General features: G+C 42.7%; 1 protein-coding gene across 1 annotated transcript in view; it reads left to right on the top strand.

Annotated features, from left to right (window-relative positions):
• The window catches only part of smc3 (structural maintenance of chromosomes 3), a 102,681-nt gene that overhangs the window by 5,648 nt on the left and 73,928 nt on the right, over positions 1-23,105 (top strand). Inside the window, exons 2-7 of the mRNA XM_072479521.1 lie at positions 7,515-7,590; positions 10,094-10,132; positions 11,178-11,245; positions 15,040-15,111; positions 17,388-17,467; positions 18,513-18,591. Coding sequence (XP_072335622.1) covers positions 7,515-7,590; positions 10,094-10,132; positions 11,178-11,245; positions 15,040-15,111; positions 17,388-17,467; positions 18,513-18,591 — 414 coding nt within the window. The remainder of the gene's footprint in view (positions 1-7,514; positions 7,591-10,093; positions 10,133-11,177; positions 11,246-15,039; positions 15,112-17,387; positions 17,468-18,512; positions 18,592-23,105) is intronic.

Here is a 23,105-nt window from a genome sequence, read left to right as displayed (position 1 = left end):
TCCATCGCCACCACTATCTCTGCCTCCCCCTCCGCTGGGAGCATCATTATCACCCCCAACAGCCGTCAAACGTTGACATTCAGTTGTCTCCCCTTTACAAACCCTGTCTGGTCTTCATGCACCACCCCCGGGACACAATCCTCAATCCTCGTCGCCAGCACTTTTGCCAGCAGCTTGGCGTCTACATTTAGGAGTGAAATAGGCCTATATGACCCGCATTGCAGCGGACCTTTATCCCGCTTCAGGATCAGTGATATCGTTGCCTCCGACATTGTCGGGGGTAGAGTCCCCCCTTCTCTGGCCTCGTTAAAGGTTCTCGCCAGCAGCGGGGCCAACAAGTCCACATATTTCCTGTAAAATTCCACCGGGAACCCGTCTGGTCCCGGGGCCTTCCCTGCCTGCATATTCCCCAGCCCTTTAGTCACCTCATCCACCTCAATTGGCGCCCCCAGACCTACCACCTCCTGCTCCTCACCCTTGGGAACCTTAGTTGGTCCAGAAACCGTTGCATTCCCTCTTTTCCCTCCGGGGGTTGGGACTTGTATAGCCTCGCATAAAAGGTCTTAAACACCTAATTTACCTTCCCTGCTCTCCGCTCCGTAGTTCCCGTTTCATCCCTAACTCCCCCAATCTCCCTCGCCGCTATCCTCTTGCGCAGTTGGTGGGCCAGCAGCTGGCTCGCCTTTTCCCCATACTCCTATCTCATCCCCTGTGCCTTCCTCCACTGTGCCTCTGCCTTTCCTGTGGTCAGCAGGTCAAACTCCGTCTGAAGTCTTCGCCTCTCTCTATATAGTCCTTCGTCCGGGGCCTTCGCATATCTTTTATCCACCCTCAAAATCTCCCCCACTAATCTCTCCCTTTCTTTACCCTCTTGTTTCTCCTTGTGAGCTCTAATAGAGATCAACTCTCCCCTAACCACCGCCTTCAGCGCTTCCCATACTACCCCCACCTGGACCTCACCATCGTCATTGGCCTCCAGGTACCTCTCAATACATCCCCGCACCCTTCCACAGACCCCCTCATCCGCCAATAGTCCCACATCCAGTCGCCAGAGTGGGCGCTGCTTCCTCTCCTAATTCCAGATCCACCCAGTGCGGGGCATGGTCTGAAACAGCTATGGCCGAGTACTCTGTTCCTGCCACCTTTGAGATCAGTGCCCTACTCAAAACAAAGAAATCTATCCGGGAGTATACCTTGTGGACATGGGAGAAAAAGGAGAACTCTTTGGCCAACGGCCTAGCAAATCTCCACGGATCCACTCCCCCCATTTGCTCCATGAACCCCCTAAGCACCTTGGCCGTTGCCGGCCTTCTTCCGGTCCTGGATCTAGACCGGTCTAGTCCTGGATCCAACACAGTATTGAAATCCCCCCCCCCCCCAATTACCAGGCTTCCCACCTCCAGGTCCGGGATACGTCCCAACATCCGCTTCATAAATCCCGCGTCATCCCAGTTCGGGGCATATACATTTACCAGCACAACCTCCTTTCCCTGCAATCTACCACTCACCATCGCGTATCTACCCCTGTTATCCACCACTATATTCCTGGCCTCGAATGCCATCCGTTTCCCCACCAATATCGCCACCCCCTACTCTTCGCGTCCAACCCTGAGTGGAACATCTGTCCCACCCATCCTTTCCTTAACCTAACCTGATCCGCCACCTTCAGATGCGTCTCCTGACCACCTCTTCTCTTGCCAGCTCCCTCTTGCTCTCAGCAACCCAGTTAGTCGTCCCCCCCCCCGTCCCCCCCCGCTAGATCCCCATCTAGCATGGTTACTCCCTCCATGATGCTTCTGAAAGTCAGCTAACTCTAACTGACCCCGACTTCCCGCGTTCTCGCCTTGACCCCCCTGTACGTGGAACTCTCTTCCTTCCTGCTCCTATCTTCCCGCCATCATCTCCATAGCACAGGAAAAAAACCCGGCTTTCCTATCGGCCCCGCCCCCTATGGCGCAGCTCCCTCATTCCCCATCCCCCCTCTCAGTCCCTTTTTCCACCGGCGCCCACATTTCTCCGTGTCCCCCTATCAAGAGGAGAAAAATTCCCCATCTATCGTTTCAATACTATAAACCTCCCATTCCCCAATTTACACTTCTGTACAACAACCCCGTTGTCTCCCCCCCAACATCAGTCTCTCAGTTGTAGTCCAGTTTCTCTTGGATGAAGGTCCATGCCTCATCCGCCGTTTCAAAGTAGTAGTGCTTGCCCTGGTGCGTGACCCACAATCGCGCCGGCTGCAGCATCCCAAATTTTATTTTCTTCCTGTGAAGCACCGCCTTGGCCCGATTGAAGCTCTCCCTCCTTCTCACCACCTCCGCGCTCCAGTCCTGATACACTCGTATCACCGCATTCTCCCACCTGCTACTCCGTACCTTCTTGGCCCAGCTCAAGACAGCCTCTCTGTCCGTGAAGCGGTGAAATCTCACCACTATCGCCCTTGGTAGTTCTCCAGCCTTTGGTCTTCTCACAAGGACCCGGTGAGCCCCTTCCACCTCCAGGGGGCCCGAGGGGGCCTCAGCTCCCATTAGCGTATGGAGCATCGTGCTCACATAAGACCCAACGTCAGCTCCCTCCATTCCTTCGGGGAGACCTAGAATCCGGAGGTTCTTCCTCCTCGAGCTGTTCTCCAGGGCTTCGAGCCTTTCGATACACCTCTTATGTAGCGCCTCATGCGTCTCCGTTTTTACCACAAGGCCCTGTATCTCATCCTCGTTTTCGGCTGCCTTTGCCTTCACCCCACGGAGCTCTATCGCCTGGGCCTTTTGTGTTTCTTTCAGCCCATCAGTTGCCAATAACATCGGCACCAGCACCTCCTTCTTTAGTTCCTCCACACACCGTCGGAGGAATTCCTGCTGGTCCGGGCCCCATGTCGTCTGGGCTCCATCCGCCTCCATCTTGCTTCTTCCTTCTCTTCTTTGCCGCTGCTCCAGAGGATACTTCGCAATCTGGCCACTGCCACTGGTCTTTTCCATACACACCCGGGGGGGACACCTTCCTTTGTCATCCCACACTGGGTTTACTATAGTAGTGCCAGTAGGCATCGGGAAATGTAGGATTAAGTAATTTATCGTCACAGGCTTGTTTCAATTAGATTGTGACTGAGCTATGATTTGACTCCCACCTAACGGCATTGTTAATACCCTTAATTCCAAGCAACAACCTGTCAGTCTCCATTTTGGATCAGTGGGTTTTGCAATTGATTTGTGAAAGATAGTGCTCTCTGTACAACCCTTTGGGGACAAAGCTTGATATTTCCACAGACCTTTGTGTAAAGAAGGGCTCATTCCAGTCAATGCACTTTTATATTGTACGATCATCTCAATTTAGTATCTCCGATAGGTCCCATTAGCAGCACATGCACTCAGCACTACTTTCATCGAATGTTAAAGCTGAACTTACCCCAGACAAAACCTGTAATTTTGCTGCTGCATGTTTTTTATTGTTCTAATAGACACATTATGAAAAGTGCATACAACTAGACCTTAGTGATCTCCTTAAAAAGTATACGTTGATGAGGTTAAATTAAGTACTGAATGGCTGTGTTGAAGCATAAACATTGCCACCAGTAGGCCGAACAACCACCAATAGGCTGAACAGCCTCTTTCTATACCCTGAACTCTGTATGATGCTGTTCTATGTAAATGATTGTGTGTTTTTTTCCTGTATATTAAAATGTCCTGGTGATAAGTGTTCAGTGCAGCACGGTAGCATTGTGGATAGCACAATTGCTTCACAGCTCCAGAGTCCCAGGTTCGATTCCAGCTTGGGTTACTGTCTGTGCGGAGTCTGCACATCCTCCCCGTGTGTGCGTGGGTTTCCTCCGGGTGCTCCGGTTTCCTCCCACAGTCCAAAGATGTGCGGGTTAGGTGGATTGGCCATGATAAATTGCCCTTAGTGTCCAAAAATTGCCCTTAGTGTTGGATTGGGTTATGGGGATAGGGTGGAGGTGTTGACCTTGGGTAGGGTGCTCTTTCCAAGAGCCGGTGCAGACTCGATGGGCCGAATGGCCTCCTTCTGCACTGTAAATTCTATGATAATCTATGATTAAGAAGACCTAGGCTAAAGAAATTATGCGTATTCTGACACAATTGTGGATCAGTAGGTTTTGCAATTGTTCAATGAAGGATACAGTGCTCTCTGTACAGCTGTAGATAGAATCAGGCTAGTTATTAAGGAATTATATATGTGGTGATTAAACTTTGCCTTTTAGAGTTTTCATTAATATCAATTTGGAGCCGAGATTTTCAGAATTTTTACCAGTAACTACATAATCTTAGAACAGTTGTCTATCAATATTACAAAAATCCCTTTGGAATTTTAGTGTATGCTCTCCACATTTGCCTATATAGTGTTATTAAAGGTAACATGTTTTGACCTTGTTGCATAATTTGAGCAAGATATATTTTTGTTGCGGGATTTGTACCATTATTTAGTTGATCTTGATCTATGTAATCATGTTTCTATATCGTGGTCCAATTTCCAATGCTTCATTGTGCCGAGTTTAGAATTAAAAACTGGAGTTTATCTTAAGCTCCAGGCTTGCATTTTATTATTTCTGTTATTTGGAGGAGATTGGATATGTGGAACATGATTCATATAAAGTTCACTGTGGTATTGGAATGAATGGCTATGGATCATCTCTAAAGGCAACGCTTTAAGATTCATACCTCCTCTTTACAAATGGATAGGTTAGGTGTGTGGGCTAAAATTTGGCAGATTGAATTTAATGTGGATAAGTGAGGTTATCCATTTTGATTGGAGGATTAAAAAGGCAATTTATTATCTTTGGTGCAGAGGAATCTGGGTGTCTTCTTGAATGAATGGCAGAAAGCTAGTATGCAGGTGCAGCAAGTAATAAGGTTATTCATGAAGGCCTGCCTTCTCAACCTTGCCCTTGCCTGAGGTGTGGTAATCTTCAGGTTAAACCACCACCAGTCAGCTGCCCCCCCCCTTCAGGGGAAAGCAGCTTATGGTATTCTGGGGCTATGACAACTTTACCTGTAAGGAAGGCAAATTGAATTTTGGCACTCATTGCTAATGGGATACAGTATAAAAGTAAGGAAGTGTTGTTGCAACTGTTAGGGCATGGTGAGACCACATCTAGAGTACTGTGCCGTTTTGCTCCCCTTAAGGAAGAATATAAATGCATTAGAGAAGGTTCACTAGATTGATTCCGGGGATGAATGACTTGTCTTATGAAGAGAGATTGAGCATTTTAGGCCTATACTCCCTGGAGTTTAGAAGAATGAGTGAAGATCTAATTGAGGTATCTAAGATGCTAAAGTAGATTGACAGGGTAGATGTAGAGCGGCTGTTTCCCCATGTTAGATATTCTAGAACAAGAGGTAATTGGTTTAGGCTAAGGGGTGGCAGATTTAAAAAATAAATTAGGAGGAATTACTTCACTTAAAGTGCTATGAATCTATGGAATTCTCTACCCCAGAGTGCAGTGGATGCCGGAACACTAAACAAATTTTAAGGAGGAGATGGATTTAATCAGTAGCAGGATGAAGGGTTATGAGGAGTGGGCTGGAAGATGGCGATGAGGCCAAAATGAGATCAGCCATGATTGTATTGAATGGTGGGGCAGGCTCGAGGGGCTGAATTGCCTGATGCTAGTTCTTGTGATTGTGGCAGGGGAACAATCGAACAACTATTTATTGATAGAAAGCATCGTACTCCAAAAGTGAAGATTTTAGGGGCTCGAGTGTTGATTTGCAGGACTGGATTTGTGGCTGCTAACTGCACTGAGAACACCAAATGGTTTGATTTGGGTACCTTAGTTTGCTACCCACACGGCTACCTTCCAGGAAAGTGTGCTGTGCAGCTGTGACACTTTTACAATGTGTGTAAAAGAGTGATGTTTGTGTTTAATGGCGCCTCAAGAAATATGTAGAAAATACAGTGAGAAACACTCTAGCCTTTGCTTTTTTTGTGATACCAGCAGATTTCTTCTTTATTTGGAGCTGCATATGTAGGAGCAAGGTGGCTTCAACAACTTGACAGCCTTCCTCAATGCTTTTACTGGAACTTGATCTTCCTCTCCAAATAGATCATCCTTTGGTGCACATCTCAGCGTCTTTTGCAATGTTTTAAGTCCTGACTGTTGCTAAGATGTCTCCATTGTGAACCATTCAGTATATTTATTTTTGCCACAGTTGCACTTCTCCCTCTTAGTGGCAAGCTGTAATCATTGAACAGATGCAGTCTTGTCAGATTTTCTAATTTTCTCCCTGTTACCATGCCAGTGAGCCTACTAAAGTGGTGAGATGGGGGAAGTTCTTCTTGCAACATTTATCCTGCTTTGCGACAGCATCTGTGTCATGGATCAGTTCAGGCATATTTCTACCATAGGTACAAGTTTGGGTCAACTGAGATCTTATTTGAGCATTGTTATTGATCCCCTTGAAAATGTGTTAATCAAACTTACAGAGCGGAAGGAGGCCACTTGGCCCATCGCGTCTGCACTGGCACTTGGAAAGAGCACCCACGCTTCCACCCTATTCCCATAACCCGATCTAACCTTTTAGACACTAAGGGGCAATTTAGCATGGTCAATCCACCTAACCTACACATCTTTGGACTGTGGGAGGAAACCGGAGCACCCAGAGGAAACCCACGCAGTCAGGGGGAGAAAGTACAAACTCCACACAGACAGTCAGCTGAGGCCAGAATTGAACACTGGTGCATGGAGCTGTAGGGCAGTAGTTCTAATCACTGCCACCGTGCTGCCCCGTAAAGTTGTAATAATTTATCTTGTATTAATACAAGACTGTAGTGGTTAGCATACAAGTAACTAGTTTTAATTTGCAAATCTGATCTTGTTTAATGGTCCCAATAGTCTCTTTGCCTGATTCGGAAAAATCATTTTATAACATTTATGTAGCACCTTTCATGACTGCAGGGCTTTCTAAAGCACTTTATTATCAATGGAGTACTTTTGACATGCAGGCGCTGGTAATATAGGAAATACCGCAGCCAGTTTGTGTACAGCATGCTCTTTATTTTTCCTTGTGATGTTAATTCAGAGATTGATATTGTCCAGAACACACTGGGATAATCCCATGCTGTTCTTCAAAATAGTACCTTGGGATCATTATGTCCACCTAAGTGGCCAAGTGGGGCCTCAATTTAACATCTCATCTGAAAGATGGAATCATTGATCATGCACTGCACTTCACTGGACCGAGTTTGTTTCTGCTCAAGACCTGAACGAGACTTTAATCTGCAACCTCTTTTAAATTAAATATAATTATATTCATGCGCAAAATATAATGCTATTTTAAGAAATCAGTGCTTTTCTTTTAGCCTGCCTCCCATTTTTGGACTGGATGGTATTTTCAGTCCACCAATCTCTTTCTATTGTAAGCTAAAGATTATGGTAGGATTTTGATGCAAAATAGTTCTCTCCATTCATCAGAGCTATGGATCTTTGGATTTACGTTCCCAAAGAGTGGACTTTAGTTTGGTAAGACTGTAAACTAAAGTTAATTGTGTGATTCTTCTTCTAGGTGATTATCCAGGGTTTCCGCAGCTACAGGGATCAAACAATTGTTGATCCTTTCAGCTCCAAACATAATGTTATAGGTAAGTTTCTAACCATGCTAGTTCAAAAAAGATTTGTCCAGCATGTTTATTTACTTGGTGATAAATTTGCTAATTAACTACATTAAATATCACTTTCTTGCTTGATTAATGCACCACTACAGTAAACTTCAATGTAAGTTGAACTAGTCTCCAACGTCTTTACAGGGGTGATAGATTTGAAATTACTTAAGATTTATATTGTTCATATTGGCATTGAATGAACAGTTGCTTTCTTTCAAATACTATTACTTTATCTTTGATTAATACTGAATTACCAGAACAGGCAGACAACTCCTTGTACAATGCTTTATTTTGGCACGGCACAGCAGTTAGCACTGCTGCCTCATAGTGTCAGGGACCCGGATTCAATTCCGGCCTTGGGTGACTGTGTGGAATTTGTGCGTTCTCCCCGTGCCTTTGGGGGGTTTCCTCCCACAGTCCAAAGATGTGCAGGTTGGGTGAATTGGTCATGCTATGGCCATAGCCCCTTCGTGACCAGGGATGTGTATGTTAGGTTAAGGGGTTATTGGGATAAGGCAGGGAAATGGACTTGGGTTAAGTGCACTTTCAGTGGGTAGGTGCAGACTCGACCGGTGGAATGGCCTCCTTCTGCACTGTGGGAATTCTATGATAATTTACTCTGAATTGTGCAATTGAAACTCATTAAAGCTTTTAAAAAATGTTTCGATGAAGTTCCGATTGGATATTGTGAGTCTTCGAGCTGTTAAGAGGAATGGGGTCTGTTTGACTCTATTGGTAGCATTCTCATTGCACTTGGATGTGTTATCTAGGCGAAACCTGTGCAGTATCTAAATAAAGTGTACAAGGAGTTGTATGTCTGTTCTGGTAATTCAGTATTCATTAAAGTAATTTGAAAGAAAGCAACTGTTCCTTTAATGCAAATGTGAACAATATAATTAACTGATTTTTTTTTCATATCTATTTGTGGGGACGTGCTAGTGCAGAGTAGCTGCAGTTGGACTATTCTCCCAAAAGGAGAAAATTGCATGGGGAAAGAATTATGTTTGTTGGCCAAGGACAAGGTGTAGAATTAAAGCTGGAGCGATGAGGACTTGGCTTTGAGCACTGTTCCCAAATCACTGAGCGGTTCAGCTCTTTTCAGTGTCATAAACATAAATATTTAAAATGATTGGGAAAACAAGTGCTAATTTAAAAGATGGTGAGTAACATTTTAACCAAATGAAAATATATGGTTATAGTTTTCACAATATTGGCACATAGTAAAAGATGCTGTACTCTGTTTGTTAACCGGTACAGGGTATTCTATATTCAAACATGCCTAATGCTGAAAGTTGAAGGGGTGATTCTGTAATCCTGTGCTTTTGTAGAGTACCTAGTTACGAGATGAGACTATATCATTGTAGCTCCGATTCTCCGGCTTGGGTTTTTGCTGGAGATCTTGGAATTGGCTGTTAAAAATTGAGGTACTTTTGCTCCCCAGCAGTAAAAGCTTGAAATGAATAATCGTCTGCCATTTTTAATATATATTTGTGCTCATCAGGCCTAACAGTTTTGGCGAATGGACTTTTTTGACTTTTAGTACACCGTATCAGTGTTTACTACTTCCAAATAATATGTACTCTGATCAAATAAAGAACAAAACTCTCTCTGTCCTGCTCCACCATCTAACCATTGACCATGTACCAGTGTAAATATATTTCCATTTTGCGCATTAAATCCATACTGCTTTTTGGAGTGAGCTGTCAGTTGTTTCTGCGTTTAATTTTGGACTGTTGCCTGCGTGGTTTTGTCATAATTTGAGACTGCCTAAATCATCTAGGACCCTCACAGGCAGAGTCACTAAGACCCTCATGTGGATGAGTTTTGAATAGAGTGACTCTGGAGTGAAAGGGCAATGTTACAAAGCTCTATCCAATTAATGCACAAATCTTGATTTCAAGATACTAGATGATCCCATTAATTTGGTGAAATGTGTCATTGCATTTCTCCATGTGCCTGCCCACATGAGAAGATAATTGTTAAAGAAACCTGGAGCATCGAGGCCGGGACGCTACCAATTCCGCCACAAGATCGCTTGGCACTTCTCTTCCCATACGGTATCTGGGGGTTCTAAATTTTACAAATCTGAACTTGCCTTGTTTCGTGATTTAAATTATTGTGAACAATTCACTCAACACTTAACAGAACAAAATATATTATTTAAGAATTTAGCATCAGTGTAATGTTTCACTACTTTTTGGTGTGCCAGTTATTTAAGAGAGGAATAAAATGCTTTGATAGAGGACTGATTGGTACTGCCTGAGCTTTTCCACTATATAAACTGGAGAAAATACAGTAAGTAGATGCATTATTCCAAATCCTTCTTTTGATCTAGAAATTCTTATTTTGCTTCACATATATATTTTTGTTCAAAGGCTTTCCTGTTCTGATGCTATTGGATTGATAGCTTGGCACAGTTGTTAAAATAAGATACGGTATAGTACTTTACATAACATCTGTAATTGTATTTCTTTCTCTTCAGTTGGCCGAAATGGATCAGGGAAAAGTAACTTTTTCTATGGTAAGATCTGTCACTTCTTAATTTTGGGTTAGGATTTTTTATATTTAGAAACTATTGAAATGATAAAGATATCAAGTGGACTGACACATTGTAAACTCTCAAAATACTAATTCTCAAACATTGGAGAGGGATAGTAAAATGAATTCAATATTTGTGAAAAATACTGTATTTAAACTTTAGTCCTGTGTTATTGCCAATAAGCTTTGTAGAGAGCAGTTTGCTAATATATTAACAATGGACCTCCCATGAACTGAAAATTGAGTAATAGGGTATTTACATATGGCCATAATTGAATATGTGACTTTCTAGGGCTCTGCTGCTATGGAAGTTCTCAATTGGAAGCAAAGTTGGGGAAGGAGTGAAAATCAGAAGGGTAGTTTCATTGATTGCTTTTTTTCACATGATTGTATGAAGGATATAGAATATTATTAGTGGTATGCAAGCAAGACACAGCTAGTGAGGTTCCTGGAGAAGAGGAATCAAATAATACAAAATAAGTGAGAAACGAGATGCCTTCTGTCTTTCAAACTTTTAAAGTTTTTCAAATGGTAAAAGTTACAAGAGAGAGCCTCTAAATCACTATATTGAAGAGCATACGTACAGCAGGTTTTGCTAGTGCTAAAATTTTCCTGAAAGTTATCCGCTGAGTGCACCATTTTTCAGAATTGATGTATTATATTTCTATCCTTTGATCAAACTTCCCAGTTCAGATCATTTATTCACAATAAAATATGTAGCAATTTAAGAGTTAACCTTGCATGACTAGATTAAATTGCACTATTAGACAACACCGTATGTGATCCTATCTTGAATCAAGTGAATGGCTACAGAATAGGACTTTCGCAGAATTTAATTTCAATTATACTGTTCAATAAGATGCTGTGACACTCGTTTACTGACACACATTTGCTGGCCTGAAACTCACTTGAAGATGTTTTGTGCTGTCTTAACTGAACTACCTCAGTTGTCATCCTCTTTTTGAAGAAAAGTATATTTAATTGTTCGAATATATTTCTAACTTCACCATCTTTTTTCATACTTTCAGCAATTCAGTTTGTGCTTAGTGATGAGTTCAGCCACCTTCGCCCTGAGCAGAGACTTGCTCTTCTGCATGTAAGTACTAGTACCAAGATTATGTTTATCAATTGAATGCAATGTCTTGTATTACACAACTTGAAAGTTGGTCATTCTTAATACTATGGGAGGTGGATGCACATCTGTGAATTTGTTGAACTGTCTAATTTATAAAACTTTAAAAAGTTGGGGAACCTATGGGTGGAACATACATTAAACTATATTATTTAACGCGAGCAGAAAAGAGAGTTTCTTGTGACATTTGCTACAGCTCAAATTTCATGTGCCTGACCAACATCTTAAGAGCTTTAAAATTATTGCAAAATCCACAAAACCTACATAAGCCATATATGGAAAACAGCATTTTAAAGAAAGTTGAGATCTGAGTTCAGTTGCTAATTCAATTAAAAATACCTTGTATTTAGTTCAACAGAGTCATAAACATTTTCAGAATAAGAAAATGAAGGTTAATTCTTTTAATTCCATTAATTTTGCTTCTTTACATATGCTTCTTTACATAAGTTATGCAAGTAACATTCGCGCCATACAAGTGACCAAGAGAAAATCTTGTTCTTGAGAAGCCCACCAAGAGAAAATCTAACTGTCGCCCCATGACATTTGATGGCATTACAACCGCTGAATCCCCACTAGCAACATCCTGGGGGTTACCATTGACCAGAAACTCGACTGGACTAACCATATAAATACTTTGGCTACAAGAGCAGATCAGAGGCTGGGAATCCTGTGGTGAGCAACCCGAGCTCTGACTCCCCAAAGCCTGTCCACGATTTGCAAGGCACAAGTTAGATATGTGATGGAATACTCTCCCCTTGCTTGAATGAGTGCAGTTCTAACAACACTCAGGAAGGTGGATGCCATTCAGGACAAAACGGCCTGCTTAATTGGTACTTCCTCCACCACCGAAGCACAGTAGCAGCAGTGTGTACCATGAATTGCAGGAGCTCACCAAGGCTCCTTAGACGGCACATGCCTTATAATGCATGTGTACCTTTCTGCCTTATGATGCATGTGTACCTTTCTGCCTTATGATGCATGTGTACCTTTCTGCATTATAATGCATGTGTACTTTTTTCTATAGAACAAAACATTTTAAAACAAGAAAAATGATTAGTATTTTATTATTAAGTAGGACTAACTAGTGAGATTCCATCAGTCCACTTTACTGTTTGTCCATTCCCCTGTTGGCTAAATGTAGCCATTTGATTTCTGAGCTGGGTTTCTCCTCTTGTCCATAAAATCAAGATTTTGGCCAGTATTCCCAAATTATCTGCTGCCGTGAGCTATTTCCTTAGGTCAGGGGCCATTTTGTGATGGACAGTGGAGTTCCTGTCACTAAGAGCCCACGCCACAAGGTTGCAAAGTCCCAGCTGAGCTGCAGTGGGACAGAAGTGATCTGCAGGCAGCGTCGGCCAAGAAATTAGGCTTTTGGCCTCTTAGGTGCTGGACCTGAATGGGGGAGAGGGATGCTACAAAGCCATAGGAACATGGGAGAAGAAGTTGGCCCTTTGCACCTCCTCTGCCATTTGATAAGACCATGACTTATTTGTTTGTGGACTCTTCTCCATTTTTATGAATGCCCCACCCTCCATAACCCTTGGCTCCCTTGTCTATCAACAATGTATCTAACTCGGCCTTGAATAAATTCTGTGAGTCAGCCACTGCAGCTTTCTGGGGAAGAGAATTCCAAAGACTGATGACTCTCTTAGAGAAAGGATTCCCCTCATTTCCATCTTAAAAGGGAGCCCTCTTATTCTTGAAATGTTTGCCCTGACAAGAGGAAACATCCTCCTGGTATACAGCCTATCATTTCCCCTCAGGAATTTACATGTTTCAATAAGATCACCTCTCAGTTTTCTAAACTCCAATGGATATAAGCTCAACCTTTCTTCACAAGATAAGCCATTCATCCAAGAATGAGTGGAGTGAACCTTCTCTGAACTGCTCCAGAAGTAATTATATCCTTTTTCAACAAAGACCTAAACAGTACACACCATTGGAGAACTCTGGCCACCTTCCACGATGAGGGAAAGCATTTGGGGATATGTGTCTCAAACATCACGCCCATGAAGTTAATCAGATGGGAAGGAAGAACAAGTTACGGCCCATCAGGGTAAAGGAAGATAATCTACCCCACCCCCCCCCCCCCCAAAACCCCTCCACTACCACTGTCACTAGTCGTGTATTGTTCTAATACCAACTGTTCGGATGTGTACTGGTGACCTCGTTCCCTTTCAGTTTCTGCTTTACACACTTATACAATATCAATGGTAAGAGTAAAATAACTTAATCCTTTTAGGATTGACTGCGGAGCAGAAATTGCCCTTGTCATTAAACGTTTCTGGACTGCAGCAACAGTTGGGTTTGTGAGAATTTTCATTTCATAAACAGGTTGGATAAGAGGGGATTTTCAATGAAAATGTTTATGTAACTTTGAAGTGAAAAGTAACTGTTGAACACATTCGGCATCCATTTCATTATAGCCAGATTTTTTTTTTAAATTGGATGCTGAATTAACCTCTGTATATTTCATACACATGAAGGCAAAAAAGCATGAGCTAATTATAGTATCACCTGAGAGCAAAAATTGCTGTTGATGAGGTGAATTATCCTGCTCTTCTTGCTTTAACATGAGCCAGAGTATTTGCATGTTCTGTTGCTTCTATTCCCTCTTACATGCCACTGATATTTAATTCTAATGCAAGATGGTCAGCTGGCCACATACCAATCAAAAGTAGTTGTGAAATAAGCGGATTATGAAGTGACCATTTTCTACTTTTAAGCTAGTTGTTCAGTTATGGGGAGGCAGTAGCATATTGGTATTGTCACTGGACTAGCAATCGAAGTTATTCATGAAGGCCTTGCCTGGCTCTGCCCCTGCCTTGGCTCATCTGCTGAAACTCATTCATGCTTTTGTTGCCTCTAGACTTGACTTGTTTAACACACTCCTGGCTGGCCTCGCACATTGTAAACTTGAGGTCATCCAAACTCTCTTGTCTAAGTTCTAACTTGTGCCAAATCCCATTCACCCCCATCACTCCTGTGCTCACTGACCTACATTAAGTTTCAGATGAACATCGTTTTGATTTTAAAATTCTCTCCTTGTTTTCAAATCCCTCCATGATCTTGCCCCTCCCTAATTTCTGTAATCTCCAGCCCCACAACCCTCCCAGATATCTGGGAACCTCTAAATCTGGCCCTTAAATAGTCCCAATTTTAGTTTACTCCATCATTGGTGGCTTCAGCTGCATGGACTCTAAGCTCTGAAATTTCATCCCTCGACCTCTCTACTTCACTTTCTTCCTTTTAGATGCTCCTTAAATCCTAGCTCTTTGACCGAGCTTTTGGTCATCCACCCTAATATCTCCTTATATGGCCCAGTGTAATCTTTTGTTTTATAATTTTTTAAACGTTTTTAAATTTAAAGTACCCAATTCATTTTTTTTCCAATTAAGGGACAATTTAGTGTGACCAATCCACTTACCCTGCATATTTTTGGGTTCTGGGGGTGAGTCCCACACAGACACAGGGAGAATGTGCAATCTCCACACGGACAGTGACCCAGGATCGAACCTGGGTCCTTGGCGCCGTGAGGCAGCAGTGCTAAACACTATGCCACCCCTATTTTGTTTTATAATGACCGCGTGAAGCACATTGGGACGTTTTATTATGTTAAAGGTGCAATATAAATACAAGTTGTGTGTAACATTGAACCCTTTGAGGTTTGACCGTGTCATTTAGAAACAGTTGAATTCACAACATTTAACTTTAACTTCCAAACGTTGTTAACTTTAAATTTTGTTTGCTGTTGGCAGGAAGGAACTGGACCTCGTGTTATTTCTGCATTTGTTGAAATCATATTTGACAATTCAGACAATAGGTTACCTGTAAGTATCGCATTCATTAAGTTGAAAGACAAACTATTTTATTTGTGGTGTAAATTACCTGAAGACGTAACCTCCTTTCTATCAGGAAGGAGCCGTGGTCTGAAAACTGCTAATTTATGGTCACTGTTAATGTGATTGGCAAATGTACATGATTCAAATGCAGTATTCTAGGCTGGGCCGATGTTGCTCCTTTTTCTTCACCAGCCTCTGCTAGTGTGCACATGGAAAGTTCTGCCTTTCAGTGGTACTCCTTTGGAGAATATGATGATGTGCCATCCAATCCAAATAAACTTGTACCTTTCTGAGTGGGGAGCTTTATCATATCACTCAAATAAGTGAACTACATAGTATTTTGCTTTTTGTTGATATGACGTCTATAATTTAACATGCATGACTATTTTAATAAAGATGTATAATGTGTGTATATGTATATGCAAGGGACCTATTATGGACTGAACAATATTGATCTAAATTGCTAAAGCAACTCTTTTCTGTCATTAACTTAATGAAATGATGCTGGATGGAATTCATTTTGGAGTTCAATATAATTTCTGTTTTATCAGGATTATATATGCACAACATGAATTTGACTACTCAAATGCAGAAGTCTGGGAAACAAATAGGCACTGATCCTGCTTTATGAATTATCTTGTAATAAAATGGGAAAAGTAGTAAAGTGGAATGTTACTGTAGTACAATCCAGAAGGCCAGGCTATTGCTTCAGAGTCATGGGCGAAATTCTCCGTCATCGGCGCAATGTCCGCCGACCGGAGCCAAAAATGGCGCAAATCAGTCCGGCATCGCGCCGCCCCAAAGGTGCGGAATCCTCCGCATCTTGAGCGGCCGAGCCCTTACCTTGAGGGGCTAGGCCCACGCCGGACTGATTTCCGCCCCGCCAGCTGGCGGGAAAGGCCTTTGGTGCCCCGCCAGCTGGCGCGGAAATGAATTGCCGGGCGGCGCATGCGCGGGAGCGTCAGCGGCCGCTCACGGTATCCCCACGCATGCGCAGTGGAGGGGGTCTCTTCCGCCTCTGCCATGGTGGAGACCGTGGCGAAGGCGGAAGGAAAAGAGTGCCCCCATGGCACAGGCCCGCCCGCGGATCGGTGGGCCCCGATCGCGGGCCAGGCCACCGTCGGGGCACCCCCCGGGGCCAGATCGCCCCGCGCCCCCCCCCCAGGACCCCAGAGCCCACCCGCGCCGCCTTGTCCCGCCGGTAAGAGAGGTGGTTTAATCCACGCCGGCGGGACAGGCATTCAAGCAGCGGGACTTCGGCCCATCCGGGCCGCAGAATCGCTGGGGGGGGCCCGCCAACCAGCGCGGCGCGATTCCCACCCTCGCCGAATCTCCGGTGCCGGAGAATTCGGCAACGGGTGGGAGCGGGATTCATGCCAGCCCCCGGCGATTCTCCGACCCGCGGGGGGTCGGAGAATCTCGCCCCATGAGTTCAAATCTCACCACAGTAACTGGGGGAATTTAAATTCAGTTAATTAATAAATCTGGAATAGAAAGTTAGAGTTTGTAATGGTGACCATAAAATTAGCAGATTGTTGTAAAAAAACATCTGTTACCTTTAAGGAAAGGCAATTTGCTTTTCTTACCTGGTCTGGCTTTGTGGGATTCCAGACCCACACTAATATGGCCTAGCAAGCCAGAAATGTTGAATTATAGTACACCTGGATGGATCATCCTGCATCGACCTCGATACAGGAAATAACAAAGGCACGCCTTTCACACTCTGCCCAATCTTCCTTCTTCGTGATCATTTGCTAACGACTATGATTGTCCACTCAAATTCCGTGTGAGCCTGTAAAGTCCTCTTCACTAACATCTGGGAACTTGTTCAAAATTGAGAGAGCTGTCCTTCCGACAAGGCAAACAGCAGCTTGATACAGTCATGCTTATCGAATCATCAACCCACCAGAGGTAGTGGCACAGAACTATACAGTTGGGAGGGAGTGACCCTGAGCAATTCACTCACTGTTGAATATGAGCACCTTCTAGGTGAAAAGTCTGAGAAACATTTTCTTTTTACAACAATATGGGTGTATCTACACCTATGAAATGCAGTGGTTTGAGAAGGAAGCTCACCATCACCTTTATGGGCAGTTAGGGATGGACAACAAATACCACCTACCTTAGAGTGGTGATGCTGACATCCCATGGATGAATAAAAAAGAAAATTCTGATAATTGGCTCTATTGAGCTTGTGTAAATAAGATGCACATGAATAGTAAGATTTATAGCTGTTATGTTATATCATTCCTATCATTCTGTAGATTGATAAAGAAGAGGTTTCTCTCCGTCGTGTCATTGGAGCAAAGAAAGATCAGTATTTTTTAGACAAGAAAATGGTGACGTAAGTTTCTTGATTTATTTTGACTCTCCGACACTATCAGTTTTTAACCATTTTTCGCAAAATTCTACATTGTGTACACTGTAGATACAGGGCATGGTAGAGTAAGGATTATAATACTGTTATCCGTTCAGTCCTATATGTAACTGCAGTTCCACACCAATGTGGTTGACTCTCAACTGCTCTCAGTGACCTAGCAAACCACTGCTTTCAGTGGATCACAAATGCAACCCACCACTTCTCTTTCAAGATAATAAACTTTTTATTGTCACAAGTATGAAGTTACTGTGAGAAGCCCCTAGTTGCCACATTCCGACGCCTGTTCGGGTAAGCCGGTACAGGATTGAAGCTGCGCTGTTGGCATTGTTCTGCATTACAAACCAAACCAAAGATGAACAATAAATACTGATAGTATTTGCCAGTGATACCCACGTCCTGAATAGAAATTTATGTACAAATATGACAGACTGTTGGTAACCTTGCAACATAAAAGCTCTGCATGTTGAATATTTTTAATGGTACATTTATTGTACATGTTATTACTAGTGGATTTCTTATATGATCAATTTTGCAGTAACAAGTTATACCTGGAGAATACTATTTTACATTAATGATGTGATACTGTTTGGTTTATATAAAATGTGTAGCTAGAGACAAGTGCCAAGTGATGGATAGATATTTTCAGAAGGAGGAAATAAGAGCAAAGCCACCAGAGGCCATAGTGAGTGCTTTGTGCAGTACTGTGGTGCCTGCCTTCTTTCCTCCAGTACAAGAAACCGTCCCCTCTTATCCAAGGACTGAAAAGTAGCATGCAAGCATGTGAGCCCCACAAAAGGCAATTTAAGAAAATAATTGAAAGCTGTTGAAATGAGAGCCAAATATCCAAATATAAGTGTACGGGTTTATTAAATTGTTAAATAAAAATGTATCGTGTGTGTGTGTGAATTGCAGTGTGTCTTGAGTGGCAACAGGAATATTCTTGTATACCTTGCTTCTGTGGATTCTCAAATAATTTATGTCATACTTCAATCCTGTTTTTGTTCACTAGGAAAAATGATGTCATGAATCTTTTGGAAAGTGCTGGGTTTTCCAGAAGCAATCCGTACTACATTGTCAAGCAAGGAAAGGTAATTGAATACAGAAATGCAAGTGGAATTTCCTGAAATAAAAAAATTCTACTGGATTTTTAGTTTTATGGTGAAACATTGTTTGAAAGGCTGCTCTTAATTAGAATTACTATATATAAAGTTACTATTCATATAGCAGTGGTGAAGTTGGAAGAGATTCGGAGGTGTTCATTTTTAATGTTCTATCACTGCAGCACAGCAACAACGAAACAAACATGTTTTCTAGCTTGTTTTGATGACTCAACTCACTTACACACCTTGACTCCATTGTGACCTGTTTGAGCCATCTGTGAGCATTATGTGGCTTGCTGTCATTAATGTGAGGGTGAACTTAAGTAACAAAAATAGACAGAAATTGAGAAATTAATGTGGCAGCTCTGATTCAGGCAGCAGAAGGTTGTGGCAGTTCGCAACAGAATCATAGAATGGTTACAGGCCGGAAAGAGCCCATTTAATCTATTGTGCCTGTGCTGTTAGTAATTCTTGTACCGGGGCTATAAAATGTAAGCACTAGTGGACCAAATTGGTGAACTAATTGATGAGCCAAGGCCCTAGCTCTCATTGAAGCTCATCCTCCTAGTGCAGTGTTTCTCAAATCCTGGTTATTTGCATCCCACCGAATACCTTTCATGGGCGCTACATCTCACATAGGCAGATTTTATGCCTCATAGCGGGACTTGGATTATTGTTTGAGAGTCATTGCTTGGTACATCAGCTCTCCCATTTTGTAATCTTAATTGTATTTTGAATAATTCCAGTGCTTTAGCTTTTAACATTTAGTTTTGCTAGATTGTTCCACATAATTTCCAGTAATACCGGCAAGCTGGTAGATCCCGGAAGAGGGATATACCGGCTGCGTTGCGCCACTGTGCGGGCGCAACTTGGCCGGTAGATCGCGCCCTATGTCTTGCAGTACAGAGTTAACTGATTCAAAAGAAAGACCAGGTGCATGTCAGTCCACCTTGACTTGTCTGCCACCAAATGCCAGAGCGCGCACACTGAAGATCCGTGTATTTTTCTTGCAGGGTCATTGATTTGCAAACATATGTACATATGTAGAATTTTGCTGATTTTTACGAAACCTTTTCTGATTTGTGCATGCAGGAAAGTATTTTGTGTGGAACGTGGAGAGAAAATTGAAGTTGGGTTTGGGTGGGGTGGGGGGGGGGGGGGGTGATTGGAGCGTTTGAACAATTTTTAAAAATCTATATGTACCTTGCAATTATCTATATTATATCGCCATTCGGGCTCAGGCTAGATTCAGCATGTGGGTTGCAAAGCCCTACATTAGTTGTTGAGTTGCTCAGTGGACAATGTATTTGTTGCTCCGCCAACTGCCATACCCCTTCCAACTCATGAATATCCACCAACAGATGTGGCATTAACTGTTTTGAGGGAAGTGTTATGTAAAACACTTTTTTTGCACATTATTAATGTAGTAAACTGTGGGTGGGGGGGTTAGGAAGAAATTAGTTTTGTTTGTCTGTAATTCAAGGATAGTTATCTATACCTGCTTCAGTTGTACATTGCACATCAATTATTTATTCCACTTGCCTTTGTAAGCTGCTACTTGTGCTGACATTGTCACTGTATGAATCATATTTACTTGTTCACTATGATTAATTCAATATGAATCACTCCCTTTAGGGCTAAAACTGCATCGCTTTATTTCAGTACTTTCCTGAATTCAGTGTGTGTTTTTGCAAATTCTAATTAAAAATTAAAAGATAATATAGTTAATGTGTCCATTTATAGGTTATGTAATTTAGCTTTAGAGAACATATACTTGTCAGTCATATGATACGATCACGTTTGAAGGAATAGTATCGTGAAAAAGCACTCCGCAAAGCTTTTATTAATTTAAAAATTGGGCTCGGATAAATAGTATTGCCACATGTTTCTTTCATGTCAGTTGCCCATTTTGCATCCTTCTTGACCTGTTGGAGCCATACCCAGTCTTTACATTTCTCAAGTTTGAGATTAAACATCTTCACCTGGTAAGCCTGCTTTTCACTGCTTTGCTGCGTCACTTGGAGGCTGCAGATTACTAAATTAGAACATGAGAACTAGGAGAAGTGATGGGCAATTCAGCCCCGTGAGCCCGCGCCGCCATTCAGTATTCAATATGATCATGGCTGATCTCATCTCTACCTCAATTCCGCTCTCCTGCCCATTCTCCATAACCCTTTAACCCATTACTAATTAAAAACTTGTTTATCTTCTCAAATTTACTCAAATGTCCGACTCTGGGGTAGTGAATTCCACAGATTCGCAACCCTTTGAGGTGAGTAATTTCTCCTCATCTCTATTTTAAATCTGCTGCCCCTTGTTGTAAAACTGAGGAGCGGGATTCTCCGTTTCTAAGACTAAGTGCTGACGGCGACGTAGAATTTGTGGACTTTCATGACAAAAAGACTGGTGCTGAACAGCGGGCAGTCAGCGGCGTGCGCAGCTGCATGCTTCGCTTCTCTTGTCGGCTGTGACAATGGTGTTCCGTGCCAGTTCACTCCAACCCCACGGCCCTGGCAGCAGTCCCCGTCCCCCCGGCCAGCAGCATAACTCAGCAATCTATGGCGATGTTGATCAATTTCCGTACCCCCTCTCTCTCTCTCTCTCTCTCTCTCTCTCTCTCTCTCTCTCTCTCTCTCTCTCTCTCTCTCTCTCTCTCTCTCTCTCTCTCTCTCTCAGCAACCACGATGCCGGTTTCATGATTTTTAAAAACACAAGTGAACCACGCCATCGGGGACTCAGCCCATCGGAGCCGGAGCATCGTGGAGGCCCCGGAGAATACCGGGTCGGGCCCCCTAATGACATGCAAACGGTGTTTACTGTACGTGTGTTCCGGGCCGCACTGACACGCTGTTGAGGTGATGGAAAATTGCAATTTGGTGTCAAATTGGCGCCAGCCCTGATTTTGGCGTCGGGACCTATTCACCGCCCAATCGCATTTTGTGGTTTCGGCGTCAGCCAACGGAGAATCCCGTCCTGACCTCTCGTTCTAGATTGCCCTAAAAGAGGAAGCATCCGCTCTACACCTACTTTGTCAATACCTTTCATCATCTTCTATACCTCAGTTAGACCTCTCATTCTTTTAAACACGAGAGAGTATAGGCCTAAACTGCTCAATCTCTCTTCATAAGATAAACCCCTCACCTTTGGAATCATCTCTGGCATCAATCTAGTAAACCTCCTGTGAACTACCTCTAATGCAACTACATCCCTCCTCAAATTAGTACGCAGTACTCCAGTTGTGGTCTTACCAAAGCCTTGTACAGTTGCAGTTCCCTACTTTTATACTCCATTCCTTTAGCTATAAAGGCCAAAATTCCATTTGGCTTCCATATTACCTGCTGTACCTGCATGCTAGTTTTCTGCGATTCATGCACGAGTACACCCAGATCCCTCTGCACCTAAGCACTCTGAAGGTTCTCTCCATTTAGATTAGATGCCGTTCCATTTTTCTGTGAAAATGGATAACCTCACACATGTTAAACTCCATCTGCCAAATTTTGACTCGCCTAACCTATCTCTATGTATTTGTAATTTTCTTATATCCTTATTGAAACTTTCTATCCCACCTATTTTGATGTCATCTGCAAATTTTGCTATAGTTTTATTATCCCTGCATTCAAGTCATTAATGTATATTGTAATTAGTTGGGGCCCCAAGGACCAAACCCTGTGGCACCCCACTGGTTACACCTTTGCCAAGCAGGAAATTTTTTTTTATATCCCTACTCTGATTTCTGTTGGCTAGCTAGACTTCGGTCCTAGCTAATAAATTACCCCATATCCCAGGTAATCTTACCTTGTGTATTAAACTTTTGTGTGGCACCTTATCAAATGCCTTCTGGAAATCCAGATATACCATCTACAGGATTCCCCATTATCCATTTGGCTTGTTACATCTTTGAAGAGCTGTAGCAAATTAATAAACCATGATTTACCTGATTGTGATGGATTGCGTTTTGACTATCCTAATGTCCGGTTTAACAGCAGATGTTAAATTAACTGGTTTATAGTTTCCACTTTCTGTCTCCCTCCCTTTTTGAATAAGGGCATTACATTAGCATTTTCCCCATCCATTGGCATCTTTCCCGCATCCAGGGATTTTTTGAAAATTATAACCAATGGATCCACTGTCTCCGCTTCCATTTCCTTTAACACCCTAGGATGTAGGTCATCAGGTCCTGGGGAATTGCCTGCCTTCAATCCCAATTGCCATACTGTGTTCTGCGATAATCCTCTGCAAAATAGGATCAGGCCATGTAAACTTGTAAAATTCTTGCAGGCAGAGAGATCCTTTTCTAATTATTTTTCAAGTATTCATTTCCAGATGGACTCTGGAGGTTTCTTTGGACTTCTTTTGAACAATGTGACTTCAACAAATGTTTATTCAAGGGGTTGTAATTTTATATAGTTTGCACTGACTATGTAAATGTGTATTTGTGTTTTTGAACAGTCTTTGAATTAATATAACATCAAAATAGCTTATTAGCTTTTTGAATTGTGTTT

This window comes from Scyliorhinus torazame, chromosome 16, assembly GCF_047496885.1.
Source record: "Scyliorhinus torazame isolate Kashiwa2021f chromosome 16, sScyTor2.1, whole genome shotgun sequence".
Taxonomy (NCBI): Eukaryota; Metazoa; Chordata; class Chondrichthyes; order Carcharhiniformes; family Scyliorhinidae; genus Scyliorhinus; species Scyliorhinus torazame.
Note: the sequence above shows the minus strand (reverse complement) of the source record. Positions and strands in the feature narration are given on the sequence as shown.